This window comes from Guyanagaster necrorhizus (assembly GCF_019112545.1).
Source record: "Guyanagaster necrorhizus MCA 3950 unplaced genomic scaffold BT62scaffold_15, whole genome shotgun sequence".
NCBI classification, from domain to species: Eukaryota; Fungi; Basidiomycota; class Agaricomycetes; order Agaricales; family Physalacriaceae; genus Guyanagaster; species Guyanagaster necrorhizus.
The window spans coordinates 780,171-799,663 of NW_025064894.1; the positions used below are offsets into that span (position 1 = coordinate 780,171).

The 19,493-nt window shown below is 49.2% G+C and overlaps 10 protein-coding genes and 1 non-coding gene across 11 annotated transcripts; 8 read left to right on the forward strand and 3 right to left on the reverse strand.

Moving 5' to 3' along the window:
• Position 1: 1 nt before the first annotated feature.
• Positions 2–1,093, reverse strand: BT62DRAFT_191081 (uncharacterized protein). The gene is made up of 4 exons (XM_043179993.1): positions 380–1,093; positions 209–329; positions 145–153; positions 2–88 (listed from the first exon to the last, which is right to left on the reverse strand). Exons 1-3 carry the CDS (start codon positions 783–785, stop codon positions 147–149), a joined length of 534 nt encoding a protein of 177 aa, XP_043038862.1. The 5' UTR covers positions 786–1,093; the 3' UTR covers positions 2–88; positions 145–146.
• Positions 1,094–1,286: 193 nt separating this feature from the next.
• Positions 1,287–3,570, forward strand: BT62DRAFT_981258 (pyranose dehydrogenase; the record flags this gene model as incomplete). Its single annotated transcript, XM_043189583.1, has 10 exons — positions 1,287–1,404; positions 1,455–1,536; positions 1,586–1,746; positions 1,808–1,914; positions 1,967–2,171; positions 2,227–2,421; positions 2,484–2,896; positions 2,961–3,039; positions 3,102–3,430; positions 3,487–3,570. The coding sequence occupies 10 exons, from the start codon at positions 1,287–1,289 to the stop codon at positions 3,568–3,570; spliced, it is 1,773 nt and encodes a 590-aa protein (XP_043038863.1).
• Positions 3,571–4,707: 1,137 nt separating this feature from the next.
• BT62DRAFT_191274 (uncharacterized protein) lies at positions 4,708–6,572 on the reverse strand. The gene is made up of 5 exons (XM_043179995.1): positions 6,482–6,572; positions 6,378–6,430; positions 5,062–6,322; positions 4,829–5,002; positions 4,708–4,773 (listed from the first exon to the last, which is right to left on the reverse strand). Exons 1-4 carry the CDS (start codon positions 6,532–6,534, stop codon positions 4,933–4,935), a joined length of 1,437 nt encoding a protein of 478 aa, XP_043038864.1. The 5' UTR covers positions 6,535–6,572; the 3' UTR covers positions 4,708–4,773; positions 4,829–4,932.
• A 110-nt stretch (positions 6,573–6,682) lies between these two features.
• Positions 6,683–7,598, reverse strand: BT62DRAFT_191293 (uncharacterized protein). Its single transcript, XM_043179996.1, has one exon. It carries the CDS (start codon positions 7,426–7,428, stop codon positions 6,766–6,768), a length of 663 nt encoding a protein of 220 aa, XP_043038865.1. The 5' UTR covers positions 7,429–7,598; the 3' UTR covers positions 6,683–6,765.
• Positions 7,599–7,618: 20 nt separating this feature from the next.
• BT62DRAFT_1007093 (uncharacterized protein) lies at positions 7,619–8,767 on the forward strand (the record flags this gene model as incomplete). The annotated part of the gene is made up of 3 exons (XM_043177303.1): positions 7,619–7,644; positions 7,699–7,895; positions 8,265–8,767. The coding sequence occupies 3 exons, from the start codon at positions 7,619–7,621 to the stop codon at positions 8,765–8,767; spliced, it is 726 nt and encodes a 241-aa protein (XP_043038866.1).
• A 1,438-nt stretch (positions 8,768–10,205) lies between these two features.
• BT62DRAFT_191715 (uncharacterized protein) lies at positions 10,206–11,347 on the forward strand. Its single transcript, XM_043179998.1, has 4 exons — positions 10,206–10,377; positions 10,445–10,520; positions 10,572–10,708; positions 10,771–11,347. The coding sequence occupies exons 1-4, from the start codon at positions 10,273–10,275 to the stop codon at positions 11,140–11,142; spliced, it is 690 nt and encodes a 229-aa protein (XP_043038867.1). The 5' UTR covers positions 10,206–10,272; the 3' UTR covers positions 11,143–11,347.
• Positions 11,348–11,938: 591 nt separating this feature from the next.
• Positions 11,939–12,496, forward strand: BT62DRAFT_1007096 (uncharacterized protein; the record flags this gene model as incomplete). Its single annotated transcript, XM_043177304.1, has 1 exon — positions 11,939–12,496. The coding sequence occupies one exon, from the start codon at positions 11,939–11,941 to the stop codon at positions 12,494–12,496; it is 558 nt and encodes a 185-aa protein (XP_043038868.1).
• Positions 12,497–13,011: 515 nt separating this feature from the next.
• BT62DRAFT_1007097 (uncharacterized protein) lies at positions 13,012–14,475 on the forward strand (the record flags this gene model as incomplete). Its single annotated transcript, XM_043177305.1, has 7 exons — positions 13,012–13,231; positions 13,304–13,413; positions 13,488–13,646; positions 13,714–13,774; positions 13,820–13,927; positions 13,987–14,156; positions 14,212–14,475. 7 exons carry the CDS (start codon positions 13,012–13,014, stop codon positions 14,473–14,475), a joined length of 1,092 nt encoding a protein of 363 aa, XP_043038869.1.
• A 308-nt stretch (positions 14,476–14,783) lies between these two features.
• BT62DRAFT_t97 lies at positions 14,784–14,857 on the forward strand. The gene has a single exon. It is a non-coding gene; the product is annotated as a tRNA-Ile (tRNA).
• A 185-nt stretch (positions 14,858–15,042) lies between these two features.
• BT62DRAFT_191607 (uncharacterized protein) lies at positions 15,043–16,259 on the forward strand. The gene is made up of 4 exons (XM_043179997.1): positions 15,043–15,124; positions 15,175–15,243; positions 15,315–16,068; positions 16,192–16,259. Exon 3 carries the CDS (start codon positions 15,531–15,533, stop codon positions 15,783–15,785), a length of 255 nt encoding a protein of 84 aa, XP_043038870.1. The 5' UTR covers positions 15,043–15,124; positions 15,175–15,243; positions 15,315–15,530; the 3' UTR covers positions 15,786–16,068; positions 16,192–16,259.
• Positions 16,260–18,561: 2,302 nt separating this feature from the next.
• BT62DRAFT_836119 (Mov34-domain-containing protein) lies at positions 18,562–19,327 on the forward strand (the record flags this gene model as incomplete). Its single annotated transcript, XM_043182428.1, has 5 exons — positions 18,562–18,801; positions 18,862–18,886; positions 18,948–19,044; positions 19,103–19,205; positions 19,262–19,327. Coding segments are annotated over 5 exons (531 nt in total), but the record flags the coding sequence as incomplete, so codon positions are not given.
• Between the last annotated feature and the right edge of the window lie 166 nt (positions 19,328–19,493).

Consider the following 19,493-nt stretch of genomic DNA (forward strand, 5'->3'; position numbering starts at 1 on the left):
ATTTGGTGTTTCCAGCTACCAATCGACCAACAGTGCTCCATTATTATGATCCAGTGTGAAAGAACGAGGAGTAAAGCGTTCGGCCTTTCTTTTCTTAAGTAGTCAGAGGGAAAGTGCCACTTTATGCATGTACAACTCACCTACCACTACACGCTATGTCCCGTTTTTGGTATGATGCGGAGTGTGCTTCTGACAGTATGGAACGAACATGGTATCTTCATCCAGACTTTCTTCAGGGTCCACTGCCATCCCTTGTTCTCGGTTTCGATATTCGTGTTGAGGAAACCTTTCTCCGAAGCAGTATCCTGTCACAGCGACGAGTTGACGAACTTTTCATGTCCACAGCATATCGATGAAAAAGTGCAGAGAAAGGACACACAACAGTCACCGTCATAATCTGTGAAAAATTCTGGGCACTCGGAGCCGATGTACCGAAAGGCGTCCGTTGCCGAATCCAGGGGGGAAAACCTTATTGTAAATACCGGAAGGAAAACTTTGAAAACAGGGCGAAATAAAGGGAAAACATACAAAACACGTGATTCCATTGCCATTGATCCAAATAGCTTAAAACTGCGAGGTTGATCGTGGATATACGTCTCACGGAATACTTCAGACAAAGTCGTGGTCGAAAAAGAAGAACAGCATGAGAGAGAGCATCGAACGAAAATGGAAACTAGAGTAAGATTGATTGCCGCATATACAAGTTTTCCTGCTTTGGAGAGAGGCTTCATCCAAGCGACGCTTATCATCACCTTCTGCTGACCCCTTTCGAGGACGCTGCACATCCCCGATGCAGCCACACACAGGACTTGGCCTCCGACCTTTATCTGCCAGATCTGTGACAACGTGATTTTGTTGCGTGAAAGGAAACGACGGTGGGTTCACTCAAATCAAAGAAACGTTTGGCAGGTTACAGGATCACCAGCAGGCCTAGGATTTACCGAGTTCAAGAATATCAATACTTGTCACTTGCATTTCCGTCCGACCTCGTTTGCTTCGTCCCAGGGTTTCTTGTTTGATCTATCGTTCGAACATATCTCTGTCTTGAACTGTGTGGCCTGAACCTCTTGGCTGAACACCGGACCTATCAGGTGAATATCGTTATTTGCGTGCTTTGCATGGCAGCCAATACCATACTAGATTCGTGCTTCTCTACATCCCACCAGAACTTCCAAAGATCTCTTTATCCATCATGTGGACCGTGTTTTACCACGATTCATCGCGAAATGGCAAATGGTTCATAAGGCTACGATCTACTAGTACTTTTGGCGGGCCGTTCAGCAGCCATGCACCTCAGGCTCCCCTTCCTTTTACTCCTTGCATTATGCTCCCGAGTGCTTAGTGCGATATACGAAAGGCTCGAGGATCTTCCTACTCTTAATTTTGATTATATTATTGTCGGAGGTACGTGCCATTATTCGAGTCTTCACGCCGTATACTCATACAGACCAAAGGTGGGACGGCCGGAAACGTCATCGCAAACCGTCTCACAGAGGACCCGGACGTTTCTGCTCTTGTTCTCGAGGCGGGTGAATCGTAAGCACCCCCCTCTTTCGTTCTGTTCAATATGTTATCCTTCCTGTAGTACAGCCGATGTTCTCCTCTCCCAAGTACCTTTCTTTTTTCCTCGTATAGTGCCAGGAACAGTTTGGGACTGGAACTTCACCACGACTGAGCAACCGGGGTTGAACGGACTCTCTGTTCCGCTTCCCCGAGGGTTTGGACTGGGAGGATGTAGTGCTGTCAGTACGTCCCTTTACCACCTCAGGCTTTGGCCGCTGAAATTGACAGCTGAATGTAAACCCAGATGCTATGTTCTATACCCGCGGTTCCTCACAAGATTACGACCGTTATGCACAAATCAGTGGTGACCCTGGATGGGGATGGGATGCTTTGCAACCATACTTTCGAAAGGTTGGTCGAAATCTCCCTTTTTCACACAAACTGTCATTCATCTTTTGGAAAGAATGAGCGCTTCGTTGCCCCAGCTGACCACCACAATACGACCGGTCAGTTCAACCCTGTGGTCCACGGCTTCGACGGAATCACAGACGTGTCTCTTCCTGGATACCCGCGCGCTACGGACAGCCTTATCATCCAGGCGACATCGGAGCTGCCCGACGATTTCCCGTTTAACTTGGATTATAATTCCGGGTACCAGTTGGGCATTGGTGAGGGCGTTTTTCTAAACTAGTGATCCGGAGACTTATGCTGAGTACGACACAGGATGGACACCCATGACGGTCGGAAATGGGACTCGAAGCAGCTCCCAAACGTCATATCTCGGGCCTGTATACATTGGCCGACCGAACCTGCATGTCCTGGTTCACACTCGTGTTACCCGGATTCTCCAGTCAGATACTAAGGATATCAGCAGGCCGCCAACGTTTAACGCCGTCGAGTTAACCCAGGATGCTGGGGGTGAATGAAAAATTCCTAGCACACTAACTATTCCTGTTGACTGACATTCCGTCATCCCCTAGTAACCACGCATACCCTCGCACCTACAAACCTCAAGGAAATCGTTCTTTCCGCTGGATCCATTGGCACCCCCAATATACTCCTTCACTCCGGTATCGGCGACACAAAAGAACTTACAGCATTGCACATCACACCGACTCTCCACCTCCCCGACGTGGGCAAAAACTTTACAGACCACCCCATCTGGAGCATGCTTTTCATCGTCAACAACACCGACACGATAGAGAATATCTATTTCAGAAACGTCACGTTCCAAGCAGACGCCCTGGCGGAATGGGAAGCGAATCGCACTGGGTTTTTAACGGCAGGAGCAGCCAATCAGCTAGGATTCCTTCGGATTCCCGACGATGCGGGGGTTGTGGAAGGAGAACCGTGTGCTGGAAATGAGACAGCGCATTATGAATTTATTCTGTCGGTCCGTAACTCTACTCATTCACTGTGCTAGAAGAACCCGAGTCAAACGTGAACCTCTCTTGTAGAACGGTGTCTTCCGAGATCCTATCCCCCCAACAGGGAACTTCTTTTCAGTCAGGCCAGCGGTTATGTGTCCTCTATCGCGTAACGCCCGACCTAACACATTTAAAATTTTCCAATCTTTTGCTAATATTCAATCGTACTAGGCGGGAACGTCACTATCAACAGCACGAACCCCCTGGACCCACCACTGATTAACCCCAACTTCCTCTCCCATCCGCAAGACCTCGCCATTATGCAATACGCCATCGCGAGTGCGCAGAAATTCGTCACCGCCGCCCCCGTGTGGGATGGGTACATCCTCGGGCTCGTGACGAACACCACCGAAGACGATATCAGGAACGGCACAGCCAGTCTATTCCACCCCGTAGGGTCGGCAAGCATGTCCCCCGTGAATGCGGACTGGGGAGTGGTGGACCCTGATCTGGTGTTGAAGGGCGCAAAGGGCGTGAGGATCGTCGATGCGTCGGTTTTGGTGAGACCCCCCCTCCCCTTCCGTAGAATCATCCTCGCACTGAAGTGACTTGCCAGCCATTTTTGCCTGCCGCGCATACTCAGGTGCCGGTATATGTGTTTGCAGAAAGAGCTGCAGATTTAATCAAAGCAGCCAGATGATGGCTGTTGACTCTTTTTAATCCATGAGGCATGTGTCCTCCAATTTCCACCGCCGTGCAAGTGGTTAGTAGTAAACGAATTGGTAAGTACCAACGGGGATCTCAACGGGGATCTCATGGTTAAGAATCTTAGAGAATGTATGTTTTGATCCAATATCAACAAATGACAAACGCTTTACATTGAGGGGTATCAAAATAGATATTGGATCGAAGGCGTTCGTTTCTATTCCTATACTTCCGCGTGTTTTTTACGGAAGTTATATCAAAGACGATAACGCAAATGAACTTGAAGCGTTTATCTAACCAATCGAGGGCAACAAAGAGTAGAGCGATTCGGCCATCAAACATATACCTACACCAGATGTAAGAAGGCATCGTTTCTCATCAACACAGCTACGAAGTGCACCAACCAGAACACCGGTTTCAAAAAGACAAAGGTAGAAGCACTGAACTCTAAGCGACGAATCAATACTTGAAGCGACACCTGGCCTCAATCAAATCAAATCTCGTCTCCAGCAATGTAGCCATTTTTGCCTGCCGCTGGTGCCGGTATATGTGTTTGCGGAGAGAGATGCAGATTTAATGAAAGCAGCCAGATGATGGCTGTTGTTGAAATGAGACCAGTGTGACCTTAAGGAGTGTATTTCCTGAGCAAACATCAAAAAATTTAAATTGAGGGTATCAAAATAGATACTAGATCGAAGGCGTCCGCTTCTATTCCTATACATTCACATTTCTTTACGGAAGCTATATCAAACACCAAGCTTTTATCGAATCAATCGAAGGCGACAACGAATCACGTAGAGAGTAACGATTCGTGTAACCACACGTCGGAAGGCAACATCGTTTCTCAGTCGGTACACATCAACACACAAAATACGCAGCTACGAAATGCAACAACCAGAACACCGGCGGCGTCAAGAGGCAAGGCAAAAGTACTGAAACTCGAAGCAACGAAGCAACCGTGAATCGATACCCAGCCTCAATCGCCTCCACCATCATACGAAATCCCGGCAGGCTCTTTCAAGGGAAAACAAAGTTTCACAAGAACGAGGACGTATAAACGACCCTAGAAGCCAGTTTGCGCGCGGGGCGGAATATTTGGTGGGGCGTCCTTCTCTACGGCTCCGGGCTCCGATCACCCTGGAAGGCGGGTTTACCCACATCACTTGAAACCCAGGCGAGCACATATCTCACCGTGACCCTGCTGCAACCGTAGAATCAGCGGGTGCACAACTGTTCGGAATTACAGTACTTACCCCAAAGGGCGAAGCCAAGCAAATCCCCCACCCCCTCAAGCAAATCGAACAGTATCCGTATCCTAATGTACAACACACCCCAGTCCATATCAGTCCATGTTCTACTACGCCACCTTCTCATTCTCGTCTCGAATATTGAGTATCTGATAACTCTGATCATCGTTCCAACCATACCTACCAAATGAAAAAAAAGTTAGTCCAGCCCAAACAAAGACAGGTAACCAACTGCCCACCTAAGCTTCAAGCCCTCAACACCCGCCAGTTTAACCGCACCGGGCAAAGACGAGTCAATCATCAATCGCACACCATCCACTAGCCCAGCATCCCTCAGCGGCATATCCTTATCTCGGTCCGTTATCACACCCAAAAGGGCAAACGACAAGATACACATCAGCGCACTACACGCCGCCCCAATCACCGCCCGCCAGAGAACGACCTTGAACGTAGCCTTCGGCTCGGACATCGTGACCTGCGCGTCGACAACGTCATCCCATCCACCCAGGGCAGCGCCCAACTGAAAGTCCTGACACACCGAAGGAGGAGTCTGACGAGTATTCATCGGCCAAGGTGGGCAATCACACAATTGCCAAGCCTTCCAAATATAACTCGCATAGAGAGCCGCCAAACTCCCCTCGAGCTCATCAAGTCCGAGATAGGTATAGTTGTTGTTCGATGACGGGGAGACAAGATTGGCGAGCATCTGCTCGACAGAACTCTGGCCGAGATTGATGAGCGATGCGCCGTCAGAGATGATTTCGTCCAAGGTCGGAACAGGGCTGAACGCTGTGAGGAAAAGATCCTCCACACGAACCGGACTAGTCGGTTCCCACTGAAACACGTCCCATTGATGTGGGTCGGGATCCGATGGCGCGTCCGTGTCGACCAGAATTCCGGAATATGTAACCTCGATATACGCTTGCGTCGTCTCAAGCGTACAACCAATAGCCTGGACAAACATCGGCACCGACATGCAAGGACCATCGTCACTGGGAGGACCATGTCCATTCGGCTTGCAAATGCCGGTATCAATAGTTTCATTGACAGTAGTCCCCGTCGAATCGTTATCATCACGGATGAGGATGTCCTCATCTGACGTTGCGATGACGAAAACAACCTGCTGGTGACCTGGGAAACTGAGATCGCTGCTGAGAACCCAAGGTTGGACGACGACTTTTGTGAAGTTGGTGTAATTAGTATTAAAGCAAATATGAGGTACGGGTCCTGGGACGTGGTCGTTCGCGATCGGTCCACATGTCGTTTGAAGGGTTTGAAAGAAGGTTGAAAAGTTCAAGTCTGAGACTTTGGGGTCCCAATAAGGAGGTGGGGGCATGGATAGGTTAAACCAAACGTCGAGAGGACCATCCGCACCAGACGAGACATCGACGGGTATAGCATGTGACGTATCGTTATCGGTATAGGGCATGAGAAAAATGTCGATAGCAGCGTCTTGCACCTGGCTGCATTTGACGTCCATTATAGTGGAATTAACGGTGACTGTAACGCAATTATATGGTGAAATGCACCGTGACATAAAAAGAAGGGGACATACTAGAGCTATATTGCTGGCCTGAGAAAGCATTGATGGGAGTGTCGTATAAAAGGCTGGACGAAAACGTGAGCTACGGCTGATTAACAAGCAAGCAGCTGACGTACCTTTTTTGAAGGCCCGGACTTTTGTTTGAGTAGCCTGCCGAGGATATAAACATTTCAAGATCCCATATTCTTGCCTACAAATTTGTGAGACTCGTGAGATTGCAAATTTAACTCTCATACCGGCCAAGTCCAATTATTATCTCTCACGTAGGCATCGCGTATGTCGTGCGTGGAAATATTGAACGGATTGAGATACGAACCCATATGATTCATGACCGAAGCGTCAACTGTTCGCACAGCACTGGCAATGTATATTTGGATGCCTGTGTCAAAACATGTGACACTTATGCTCCAGGCGCAAAGGAACCCACATACCGAGAACGCTTGACATGACGACACAGAAACATGCTGCAGCGATATAATACAGGGGAATAGTTGTGAAGACAGAGTTGAATGGGTTCAAAGACTGTCGTGAGCTGGTTCTCCAATTTGATAGGGAGGATGCTATGCCATTCCATGCTCGGATGCGAAGGTTGAGTTCGGCGAGACTCGTCGCTACATTCGAATAAGGACAAGAATTGAATACAAGGTAACCACGTACGATGCCGAATAGCAGAATCTACAGCCGCCACACGAGATAAATAAGCCAAAATTATGACCGCTGCCGTGAAGAATATCTGAAACCCGAGTGACAAGTAGCTGGATACAGGAGCAGCCTGCGATGCTCGTGAGCCAGGGGGTGAAAAGGGGGGGATGCGGCGGCCTACATTTGCAAAAGAAACAGATACGTTCTCCTCCAAGCGAAGAACGCCCGCAATGAGGATTGTCAAACTGATGGCGAGAAGAAGGAGATGAAGCAAGTGAATAAGGAAGAGCCGGCGAGAGAGACGGGGAACCAAAGGGGGGGGTACGCCGACTACTGTTGGAGTGCCAGTGGACGACGAGGCATCGAGGGCGAGCAGTGAGGCCCTGTCTGAGCCTTTGTCGTCCTTGTCCAGGAGCAGCATGGTGGAGCAAAACCGGGCTTCAGGGTTGTGCCACGCACTTCATTCACCAGAACCAGCAAAAGTTCTCACAATGGAGATTCCCCGCCGAAATTGTGTTCCAATCAGTGGCGATACCCGAGCGAGAACGAGGATGATGGCCACTGGCAAGACGGAAATAAGACAATGATCAACACTGCCCCCATTTGTAGCCATGACGGCCGGGGGTCCGTGCCGAAGGTTTCCTTTTTGGAACAAACACCCAAGGGAAAAAAGATGACACCTTCACCTTAGAGGTCACCGGAAGAAACGTGTCGCTGGTATTTCCTCGCCCTGTGGATCCCCAATACCCGCAGTCAGATTTTCATTTAGTTTCCAGCTTCCAAGCTTCCAATCCCACGAACAGAGCCGCTCTGTACCCACGTTGTTGCCGGCGTGGGGACACAAGGCGCTTTGGCTGGAAAAAAACACGGAAATACGACGAGCCGCGAGTCAGGAGATGGGACTGCCCAATAAAAGGACACGGTGCTAGGAAAAGTGAGAGGCAGGTGGGTAAGAAGTGTTATCAACTGCGCAAATACGCAGCGCCAAGTGGTTGCCACGTGTCTATATTTATTTTTCGCTCTTTAGTCAAATAACGCGTACATGATGCTCTCTCTTTTCTCCTTCTCTCATCTCATCTACCACAGCAGCGTCCGGCCGACGAAAAGTCGACAGAAAATCAGCATTATTGACCGTATCTGAGGATTCCAAGTACTGCTCAGCATTTTCGCGAGTCTCACTGCGCGTCTTTTTAAACAAAATCGACAGCATATATTTAATTTGTTCTTATAGCAAGCTGCCGTCGTAACGCGTCGAAGTGTATCTTCACTTTGGTTTCAAGGGCGAGCATTACGACGTGTTCGATGTGTTGCAAGGGTCCTGGGTGTTGAGCCATGGTGTGCAGGGACTGGCGAGCCATATTGTTATCGTGTTCTCTGTGGTCCGGATTATCAATCGACCAAACAAAGCTCTCGTTCAATCTCAAGGACCTCCTCGGGATGGCGCTTTCTCGTCTTGGCCCCTTCCATCCCTTGGATTTCCAATCATCCCCAAAAACAAAGTAGCGGACGCCCTGTTACTCCAAATGACCAGGGTGTCCGAGCAATGGTGGGTGTACAGCCACTATCGAGCTGTTTTCAGATCTATGCCAACCCTATTCACCGTCCACAATAAGATCCGGAACCTCAAAGCGCTCTGCCTAAAATGTTGCACATCCCATGAATTTGGTACCATTGACATCTTTCCCCTATCACCCGGCCTTTCCAAGGGCACGGATAACCCACGGTTCACGCAGACCGAAAAGTTGCGGGTCTATGTCTGATAGACAGGATCAAGTTGTTATTCTTTTTTTTTGTAGAGCGTTACACTAAGTATACGGCGGAGGGCAATCAACCATGTTGGTCCCATCCACCCGCTTGGGGCTAGCCCCGTTCATAGTTTGGTATCTGATTGAGGGCGGCAAGACTGTCAGGCCGGATCTCTACACGGGGAAATGCAGTTGCGCACGGCTCGCAGAGCTAGTGTGGGACTCGATGCCTGCCGCGTGGTCTCCCACCGGTTGGCTCCATACCCACTAAAACCCCATACTGATCCATCCAGTCATCTGGTAGTGACTTCTCATCCTTTAATGTTCCCTTCCAGTCTCTGGTTTATTAATTCAAGCCAGTTAGTCTGGATTTTGTTTGCTGTATGTCATTTCTCTGGGCAGTCATCTCCCCTCACAGTGTACCTCAGGCATCTAAGTTTCCATATGACGTGGGAGTTGTTATTCTTGAAGGCTCATTCTTGTGTGTATATCTGGCATTGGCAGCTTTTGACAGCCTACAAGGTAGTTTCCTGATCTTGTCATTCACTGATTGCTCATCTCACCATATAGGCCAGTCCTCAAGAAGTGCTTCTGGAAAGCTGGTCACTTGTATATACACAGTGAGAGAAGATGGGCTGGCATTCACATTGTATTCTACATATGATACCGATCAGTTGGCTCCGTCCCTTTCTTTAAAACCCTTGATTGACCATCCTCCAGTACTTACTAATGCATTGATTATCAAGAAGTCTAGCACCAGTTTTTCCTCGCAAGCGACCAAAGCAATCGGGAGGATTCCCTGAGCACCAGTGGGGAATGACCACTGCCAGCGAAATCGGTGCTGTGGAATATGTCCGAGAAGTTTTTAACAAGCCCACACCACGCGAATCTGGCATGGAGCAGGACACTCGAAACTCGAGCCGCTAAGGGACAGATTTCATCCTCATGGAGGACATACAGGGAGCACCATTGGTCGAGCGCCTTTGTCGAGAATATCGTAGTGGTCCTGTGCGAGTTGATTGACACGAACCAGCATCCGTTCTCTCGAATTGATTATCAGCCTGTTCTTCAAGGGAGGATGTTAGTCCTGCATTGCGAGTAGACGGCTCTACTTGAGGAAGATGGACAATAATGAGCCTGCTGCTGAAAGTATCGGATTGGACCTGTTGTTGATAACCAATACTGGATTGGTTGAGAGAAACCTGTGGTTGGTGACGTTGATCCTTGTAAGTATCTACTGTTATTCTGAGAGAGGCTGAATGCATTGTGATGTGATTAAATCTATCTTTGAAAGTGACAATGGTACTCGAATACCCGGAATTTCGGGGAGTATACAGACGTTCTCTTAGATTTCGTGAAATCGAGCCATTGCCAGTGGGATTTCTAAAGCTGCACCTTTTAGTCAATAATACAACCTTGCGCTCGGGTGGCATTGGAGATCACGAGACTTACCTGCACCTTGTACTTAAAAGCAGAAACTGGCATTGTCGGGCTTCCTGTCTTCTTTAACACCACAGCCTATGGAACCTGCTTGCTACGTTCCACTAGAATGCCTTACCACGGCGGACTCTGCTAATTCTCTCCCTGCCTTGGAGGATTATCACTTTACTCTACGTGCCAAAGACGTTAGTAGCCGCACGTCTCATGCTGTTTTCCATCACGCAGGATTCTAACACGTGTAAATCCACCAAGGTATACAGAATGGAATTCTACTGGGGCCTTTCCCGAGGTGACCTTGAACGGGAATCTCACTTAAATCACGTTCGGCGTAAGTCGTTCTCTCTGGCCGCCCGGAACTTACGTGACTTGTGGCTGTTAGTACGCTCGGATATGAAGGAACTACTGGAAAATGATCAATGGACACTCGTTCCGACGGACGAGACCCTTCGGCGTATATATGACCTCCAGGATTACAACCAAAAATGCTGTCCTGACCTTCGCAGGATGTTCACGAACGTAAGCCGTCAGATTTCCTCAGACTCCTCCCTTCAATAGACCAAAAAGCGAAATTTTCTCAGGTTATCCCAGTGCAAGAATACACGTACAATCTATTCCCTACAAGCGTGACGCGCCGCGTGTACATTATTTTCCCCAGTTCTTCGACCCTCCTGTCCAAGCATCATCCCTCCACCTTGCCGCTCCTTAAGATCTCCTCGCTCGTTCACCCATGCTTTGTCCTGGGAGCGACCTACCGCCTTTTCAGCCGATTTTCGCAGTTGAGGAATCGGCTGGTGAGCGCGGTGTCGTCGTTCTATCTCCTTCAGCTCCCTTCGAGTGTGCGCGGGTTGGCGGAGTGGAGACGTGAGGGGATGATTTCGTCAAGGAGATGGCGCACTCCGGAGATATGGCGACGGCGAAAGGCATTGCTCAAACAGAAAGACTGGTACTAGTTTTTTAATTCTGTAAATGTTATCCCTCCTTCGGCGAATGAGTATGAATAGTTGGCGATACTTATCCTAGGGCTTCGGCTTTGACTGGCCGGAATGGTTTAGAAGATCATTGATCAGGCTTTTAAGAGTCATCTATGCACCATGACAGCAGTGATAGGACTCGGATCTGATGGAAAGCCAAGGGGTGTCAAGAATACGAGGACATCTGGGGAATTAAAATTTTAGTCGTGTATTATACGAGTGTCAGGCAATAATACTTACTTGCTGATATTTCCAAGGATTCGTCAGACGATGTCAGCAAGACTGTTGGTATGTTGGTCCCTGATAACCTGGAACGCGTTGTTGCAGGGTGATCGTGGCCAACTTCATGGCCATCCTTGGCGTTTCGGCGGGCCCAACTGTACCTTTGCAAGGTCCAAAATCATTATTACATCCGGATGAGAAAAGGGAAAACAGTCTTTCAGCTGGTGATGACAGGAACGATGGAACACCATGAGAGCCAAAATGCTGCGACTAATAGCTGCTCTAGAACAAACCCAATAGTCATCGACGAGACTATCAATGAAGGAATAAATGGCCAACTGACCGGAGCGAAACTGTCCACACTTATACAAGCAACTGCCTACAAACTGATCAGAGAGAGAAAGAGCAAAACAGAGACATCACAGAGCAACACGGCAGAACCTTGCTATGGCGAGATGGAACATTGCCGAGGACTCAGATACCTTCCCACGGAAGCCGCGATCGGGTCATCCTTTACCTCGAGAGACATACGGAAGACAATTCAAATATTCCTATGGAGGTCACTCATGGTACCGACAAAGTCAGAGAGTACTGGGACCATATCCCAAACTACGAACACAGAGGGATCTACCCAATCTACAGGGTCCCAGAAACAATCGAGCATATCCTGGCAAAATGTGAGTCACCGGAAAGACAACAGATCTGTGATCTTACGAAAGACCTGTGGCTACGGAAAAATGACTACTGGCCAATGCCCTCGCTGGGCATGGTCCTGAGCAGCGGCTCAAGGAAATCCAAAGACCTCGACAGCAAAACAAAAGGAATGAAGCAAGCCTTTCACATCCTGGTCCCAGGAGTGGATTTTCTCATATGGAAACTTGGCTGCGAGTGCCGAATCGAAAGGGAAGATAACCTAGAGCGTTGCTTTAACAGAGATGAAATTGCATGGAGATGGCGCAGCGTGATGAACCAACAGGACCGATGGATGACCGACAAGCACAGGTTCGGACCTAAAGCTCGTCCTCGACACCTGGGATGGGTTGTTATTCGAACAAGACGGAGAGAAATTACCGGACAACTGGATCCGGACGACCGGGGTTCTAGTGGGTAACGGATCGGACCGCAGTGGACGGAATAGCCAAGCGAGTCTAAGCCCCACACTGTCCTGAAAAGGGCATGCTCTAAAGCATTTCCCTGGATGGTCCCATTCTCGCTGCCAACATTGTAAGTAAATTAACCTTGTTAATATGCTTGCGTTATAGCACCACAACAAAAAATCATTATTACAAGCTATGCCACTTTGGAAATAAATCATGGCATAACAAACATGAACACCTTTACGTTATTCGAATCCTTGAAGAATAAAACCAGAGATTATGTCATGGAACGACAACGAAGAAAAGCAGATGAACGGCGGTGGATCATACGAAAGGCTTGCCGCGGTAACTGCCGAAATAAATGTTGACTTGTTGACTCCCTCCAACCACCTTGTCCCGCTCCTCCAGACATCTACACAATGAGCACACGCTAGTGCGTATATTTCTTTGTCGATAGAAAATAGATGTTGTGCACTGTTGGTCTGAAAAGTTGACCTTGCCGTTCCAAGACCGTAACCTGGAATGACTTATGCCCATACAACCACGATTCACGAGGCGGGCGTCCACATATCGTTCTCTTCAACGTACCACAAAATGCATGTCAACAGTGGGAAGCTATTTAGACCACGACGGAGAGTGGTTATGGAACGACGCGCTCCGTACTACCTTGGCTGTCAATACTAGACAATGTCTCGCATCACTTACCGAACGAAGTTGTCGTCATCAGCCGTTGGAGCGAAAACTTGCGCGTACGATTCGAAAGCTTCGCTCAAGGTTTACTGGCACCATTCATTTTTCCATTACTCCGTTCTAATACAAAGTCTTTCTTCTCGGATTTGACAACGGGGCTGATGCCATCGCACGGATACCCTCCGCGCTCGTGGGTAATGTGCACATGTCCACAGCCGGCGAAGTGGCCACCACGGAATACGTACGAAAGATATTCGGAGAACCCACACCGCGCGTCTAGCCTGGGCGGGACTCCTGAACTCAGGTCCGCCGTAGGAGCAGATTTCATCCTCATGGAGAGGATACATGGAGGACCACTGGCTGAACAGTTTTGACGCGGATATGGGCGCTACACTGAAAGACCTTGTCTTCTTCGATGCACGCCTCCATGACAAGTTCTTTTCGCAGACTGGGAGTCTGTTCTTCAAGGAGGATGTCAGCCTGGAGTTGTAGAAGAGGCCTCTGTACTTGAAGGAGGAGTACAATAGAGAGCCTGCTGCAGAAAAGAATCGTATTGGGCCTGTTGTTGACAGGCAACGCTGTAGAGGGCGATCGTGGTCCTTGTAAGTTCGCATGCTGTATTCGAATTGAACTGAATACCGCCCTAGGGCTTGATATGACCTCTTCCATACAATCCACTTGCCAGTTAGCACTGCGCAGGACCGAATCTCACGCAGCCAGCGCCACCTCCTCTCATCCAGTTTGCTCCTCAGCAGGTCCAAACCCCATGACCTCCCCGAAGTGCGTCAACTCTTACAGTAATGCATATCCCTAGCGCCCTACTTGAATCCCTCGTCGGAGCCAGTATTGACATTCCCGCGCCTCACCCACCCCGATCTCTCTCAGTCCAACATAATCGCCGAAGCAGCTAACGTTCTATCGTACATCGACTGGCAGGGCATCATGACTTTCCCTTACATCCAGTGCACTGTCCTTCCTCCTGCAGTACTCTACGAAGGCAGCCTGATTCCTCTCACCGACGATTCCTTCAGCATGCCAGAGATGCCCTCGGATATCTCCACCAGAACTCAGAGAACAAGCAGACCTCGAGTTGAGACTCGCCAAGTGGCACCGACTGACGTCAAGCGTCTTACTCCGCCGAATCCCACTGCCCCCCACAACAGCCTGTGTACTACGTGCCCAGCTACTCACCTCGCTCCCCGAGACTGCTGCTCTGAGGTGCTACGCTAACGGTCCCAAAGACCTGCGTCATCTCGTTCGTGAGCTGTGCGATGCTCGTCGTGCCTTCCTCCTGTCCACTTGACTGCGGCAGATATCACATGAAATCAAGAAGAATATCCCGATTTCATGCACTTCCCAAAAATGCAGAAATGAATATCGAGTAGTCCGTATACAGTGCGATCCTGATGGATAGATGCTGGAAGAGCACGTAGATGCGATGCGGTGGAATTGGGCTACTGCGCGCCAAAGCGTGGAATGAAGAGAAATTGTCTCCATTCCCGTTCGAGGAGGGAATGTGGTCATTTTATCTCATTTGACTGGTGACCAGCTTAGGTTTTAATCAGCTTTTTGCTGCTGGTTTTCTATAAGTGACAAAATCCATTAGTGTATGGCCGACTAGCTCAGTTGGTTAGAGCGTCGTGCTAATAACACGAAGGTCTTGGGTTCGATCCCCACGTTGGCCATTGAGAAATACGGTTTGAGCTTTTAGTCCTCGCCAAACCCAATTTTTGGGTCGAAATTTTATTCTCAGGCCTCAAAGGCGTACCCACCTAACCACGTGATGGACAATGACATAATATATGACATTAATTTCATGACTAGGCCATATGGCCGTTTCCGGCAGTTTCATTGCAACCTCCCCTCAATGCCTCTGAATTTGGCAGGCGTCGCACACCCAATTCTTGGGCACTCGACTCCTACCTAAACAGGATAGATGGAACTTAATCACAGTCAGTCCTTGCACAAGGAATAATAGGGATTCTTATAAAATTTTTTTCAGGCCTTCCAAGGCGAACCAACCACCCTACCGACTGTTCCGGGCCGACATTCCCGAGCACCTTTGGATGAGGTAAGGTTTTATACTGACCCCTGCCAGGGAGAGGTTTTTGATAACGGTTCACATGACTGGCGCGTGGGCAGGTTTTTTTTTTTCGAGAATCTGCCTCCGTGCTTTTGTACATCTCGTTGATCTTTCAGGTCGCAGTGGGTGAAATCTCGAAGATTTATTGACGGAAAGAAAGTTCGGAAAGGTCGGGCCGAGTTTTATCAGGAGTGCTCCACTCTCATTTTGATACAACACCGCTTTCTCTGTCCACGCACTGAGGGTCATTTGCTTATGGGTTTGCTTTCAGGATCATGTGGGGAAATTCTGGAACGCAAGCGAGGCTAATGGCTTCTTTGGCAGCACATGGATGCATGTCCTGTGATATAGTGTCAATTCGTGTGTCCTGCACACATCTCTGGGAGTTTTCTGGGGCTATCTCGGTTACATATTGGAGTGCGAACGTCATCTTCTGCGTTGATCTTGGCTCGAATCGACCCTTGGACTGGCATAATATTCCCTGCTTTTCAGAAAAGTTATTGATAGGAGAAACGGAGCCCTGCGTGTAGAAACTCAAACTAGATAACCGGCACTCTCTGCTCTTTACGTGTAAGAAGAGTTCCGGCCAATTTTTCGGGTTGGGGGTGCTCACGGTAATCTGACAACTCTCGTAATGTGGTTTTTCGATGAAGTTACCCTCCGGAGGCCGAAATGAACGAATAGTTGTGAAAGCCTTGTTTGGATTCGGCAAGCTATCTTCAACTCGACGCATCCACATGGTGTAATGGATACCGTTACTAATACTCTCACCGCATCGTCGCCGTTTTGACTGAGCACACGATGGACGGCATGGTACGCATTTGTTACTCTTCCCTTTTTCACGTTTAGGTAGTAGCTACGTCATTTCCGTTGCCCGACAACTATTTCCCAACTTCCTTCTTCTCCCTTTCATTTCTACTATTCTTTTTTCCGTAGTGCATATTCTCCTTCAACTAACTTGTTCGGCACCGCAAGAGCGCCCCTTGGGAACAAGCCGTTCAGGGCACATACGGTTTCGTTATTGCATGGAAATCCGGGGTAGAGATGTTATCAATTAATTGATAATCCAAGGTTTTGGCGCCGGCGTTTAAGGGCGCGAATGTAGAACACGAGGCAACGATAGTGAACCTCCGTTTTCTATCAACATGCAGAACGATTTACATAAATCCCGTTGGAACCTGGAAATGACTCCGAGGAAAATGGCCCCTAATGGCTCGGGACCTAAAACAGTCGACCACGTGATGCCGAGGACCAGCGCAGCCTCGACGAGGGAAGCTACCCTTATTCTTGTGCCACTATCATTACCGCCGCCATTTTTGTACTTCTCCCATTTCTTCCCTTATACGACGCTGAATTTGACCCGTCATGTCTTCAACGTCGCCTCGTTATCCGCCGCCAGGGGCTTGTCCTCCTCGACCTCCGACAATTGACGACCTTGCAGCGCGCGCCGTCGTGTCTCAGGATAACCGGATACCCATCAAGACCCTATTGAAGGCTGCAGATACCTGGCGCAACCGGGGCCTGGCCTATGAGGAGGAGCTAGACCTCCAAAATGCATTCATCGCTTATGCTAGTGCTGGTAAACTAGCATTGGAAGTCATAGCGGTTCATCCTGATTATGAAAAGGCACTCAATGAAGAGCAGAAGGCATCTTTGGCGAAAGTGAGTTCGCCCAACCTTTTTTCTCGGCAATGTCCTCCCAGGTTACGGGCGCTTGTTTTATTTCATTATAGCAGCATTCTAATTTGATTATTTCCTTAGAATGGTGAACGTATACTTGCCGACCTTTCAGGTGTAAAAGAGAAACTGTTAAAGCAACGGGAAGAGTGGGATCGCAAGTATGGCGGTGCGACGCAGCAACCGGAAGGGGTTCATACTCCAACTCCGACATCACTTACTCGTCATATGAATGGCTCTCAAGGAGGACGGACTGAGTCGCCACGGATAAATTTGCCTCCAGAACAACAACGTCAGTGGCGTGATGAAGAAGTTATGTGGAGAAAGCAAACTGAGGACATCACTCGACAGATGGCGGAGGAACGCGTGGCCGCTGTGGCGCCAAATGGCTACTCAGATAGACGTACGGCTGCCGTCCTAGATGCGGCACGACAGGCAGCAGGAGCTCCCTTACCAACAGAAAGCGGAACTAGCTCCCAGGCCAATGCTCAGGAAGAAAAGCGTAAGCAGCAAGAGGAGATGCGGATCCGGTCCGAGAAAATTGCTCAGCGGAACGAGGAGAGGAGGAAGCAAATGCAGGAGATGATGCAGCGACAACAGCAGGCGGAGGGGAACGCGCAGAATGAACGGAGAAGGATTGACGAGAGTAACGCCGCAACATTTATCCCACCTCCCCCGGCACTACCCCCTTTGTCATTGACTATGCGTGAAGCCATGAGCGCACCGCCGCCGCCTATGGCCATGCCCGTTCCGTCGACGTCGAGCCAGATCCCCAATACCTCTTCATCATCACGACCATCATCCGAACCAATCGCACAGCCTACTGCCCAATTTCCTATACCTTCGGCATCAATGCACAATACGGCACCATTATACCAGCAACTTCCTCAGCTCCCTCCTATGCCACCACCGTCACGCTATCCGCCACTCCCGACAGCCCGGTTAGCCTCTCGCGAAGCTGCAGCTTCATCTACACCAACCGCAGGCCCTTCGCGGACCTCCGATGTTACGGCGGACTTTTCTCAATTGAATATCAATGATGAACCCCATATGATGCCCCTTGAAAGCCCGACTCGGTATGAGGGCGATTCTACGGACTCTGAGGCACCGCAGCATCAGGCGTCCTCGTATCGTCGCGCGAGGCTGAGACACCAGGCATTCATCGATAATAACCGAACGCCCACCAGGGCAGGCCCTTCTCGGTATGTATTTCAGCACGTTTTTTCCCCTTTTCGTGTTCTTAAACCGTGTTTGGCTAGACCTCTTTATCCGCCTCCGATAACAACGACTTCACCGGCACCCGCTGACGGAGGACCAATAGAGTACCCGCAGCTTATGACCCAGCACCAAAAGACGCAAGGATACTCACCTTCTCTCAACTCTATGTTCTCGTCCACCAAAGCTCCCGTTGTTGTTTCACCGCTTCTGTTGGATCAAGGATACCCTAACAGGTCTCAACAACTATATCCCCCGAATTTTTTTCCTTATCCTCCATCCCAACCGCCTCCACCAGTCGCTTATCCTAATCTCGCTCAGCGTCATAGTCACCATCATCACTATGGTTTGCGTCCTCACCTTACACGCTCTGACTCGGATCGAATACCCCGTCCAAACTCGTCTTCTCGGGAGCTTAAACACGTGAATCTGCCTCGCGAGTGTCTGCCGCGTTTCCTAGCGATCGCAAAAGTCAACACGATGATAAATCGAGAGACCTGTGGACTCTTGCTCGGGAAGGACAAGGGCCACAAATTTGTTGTCACGACGATGTTGATACCGAAGCAGCACTCGACGAGTGACACATGTACAATGGACGGAGAGGAGCTGGTGTTACGTTTTACGGAGGAGAGGAACTTGATTACTCTTGGATGGGTGAGCGCTGTCGCTGTTTATGACTTTCGAGGGTATCTGCTGACAAGCGTTGTTTGATAGATCCATACGCACCCCACACAAACCTGTATGTTGATAATTGATTATCTCGAAGCACTGTCGCTGATTAACATCCCAATTCCGGATAGGTTTTATGTCGTCTGTCGACTTGCATACCCACTCCGGGTTTCAACGTATGCTTCCCGAATCTTTTGCAGTTGTTTGCGCACCCAGACATAACCCCAAGTGCGTCTTCTGATTCTGAAATGGTCATCCTTGGAGCTTAATCGTCTCACCATTACAGCTTTGGTATCTTCCGCCTCACAGATCCCCCAGGTCTGCAGACGATTTTGAACTGCACTGCTACAGAGGCGTTCCATCCCCATCCGGATCAACCTATATATACCGTGCGTGTATCCATTCCCGCGGATTCTAGTCCTACTGATTGACGTTTTGTTGTCAGGACGCCGATAAGGGACATGTTCAGATGAAAGAGGGTATGTCGCTGGAGATTGTGGATTTACGATGACGATTCGGCCAGTCTATCATTTGTATCAAACATTGGTCTTTATCGGATGATTTGGATAAGATCTGATGGATAATCTGATGTAATGGCAGGGCTGTCCAGTCCTCGTTGTATGGTATGTTATAATGAACACCCCGGGTTCCAAGATATCATATGGCGATACCTCTCA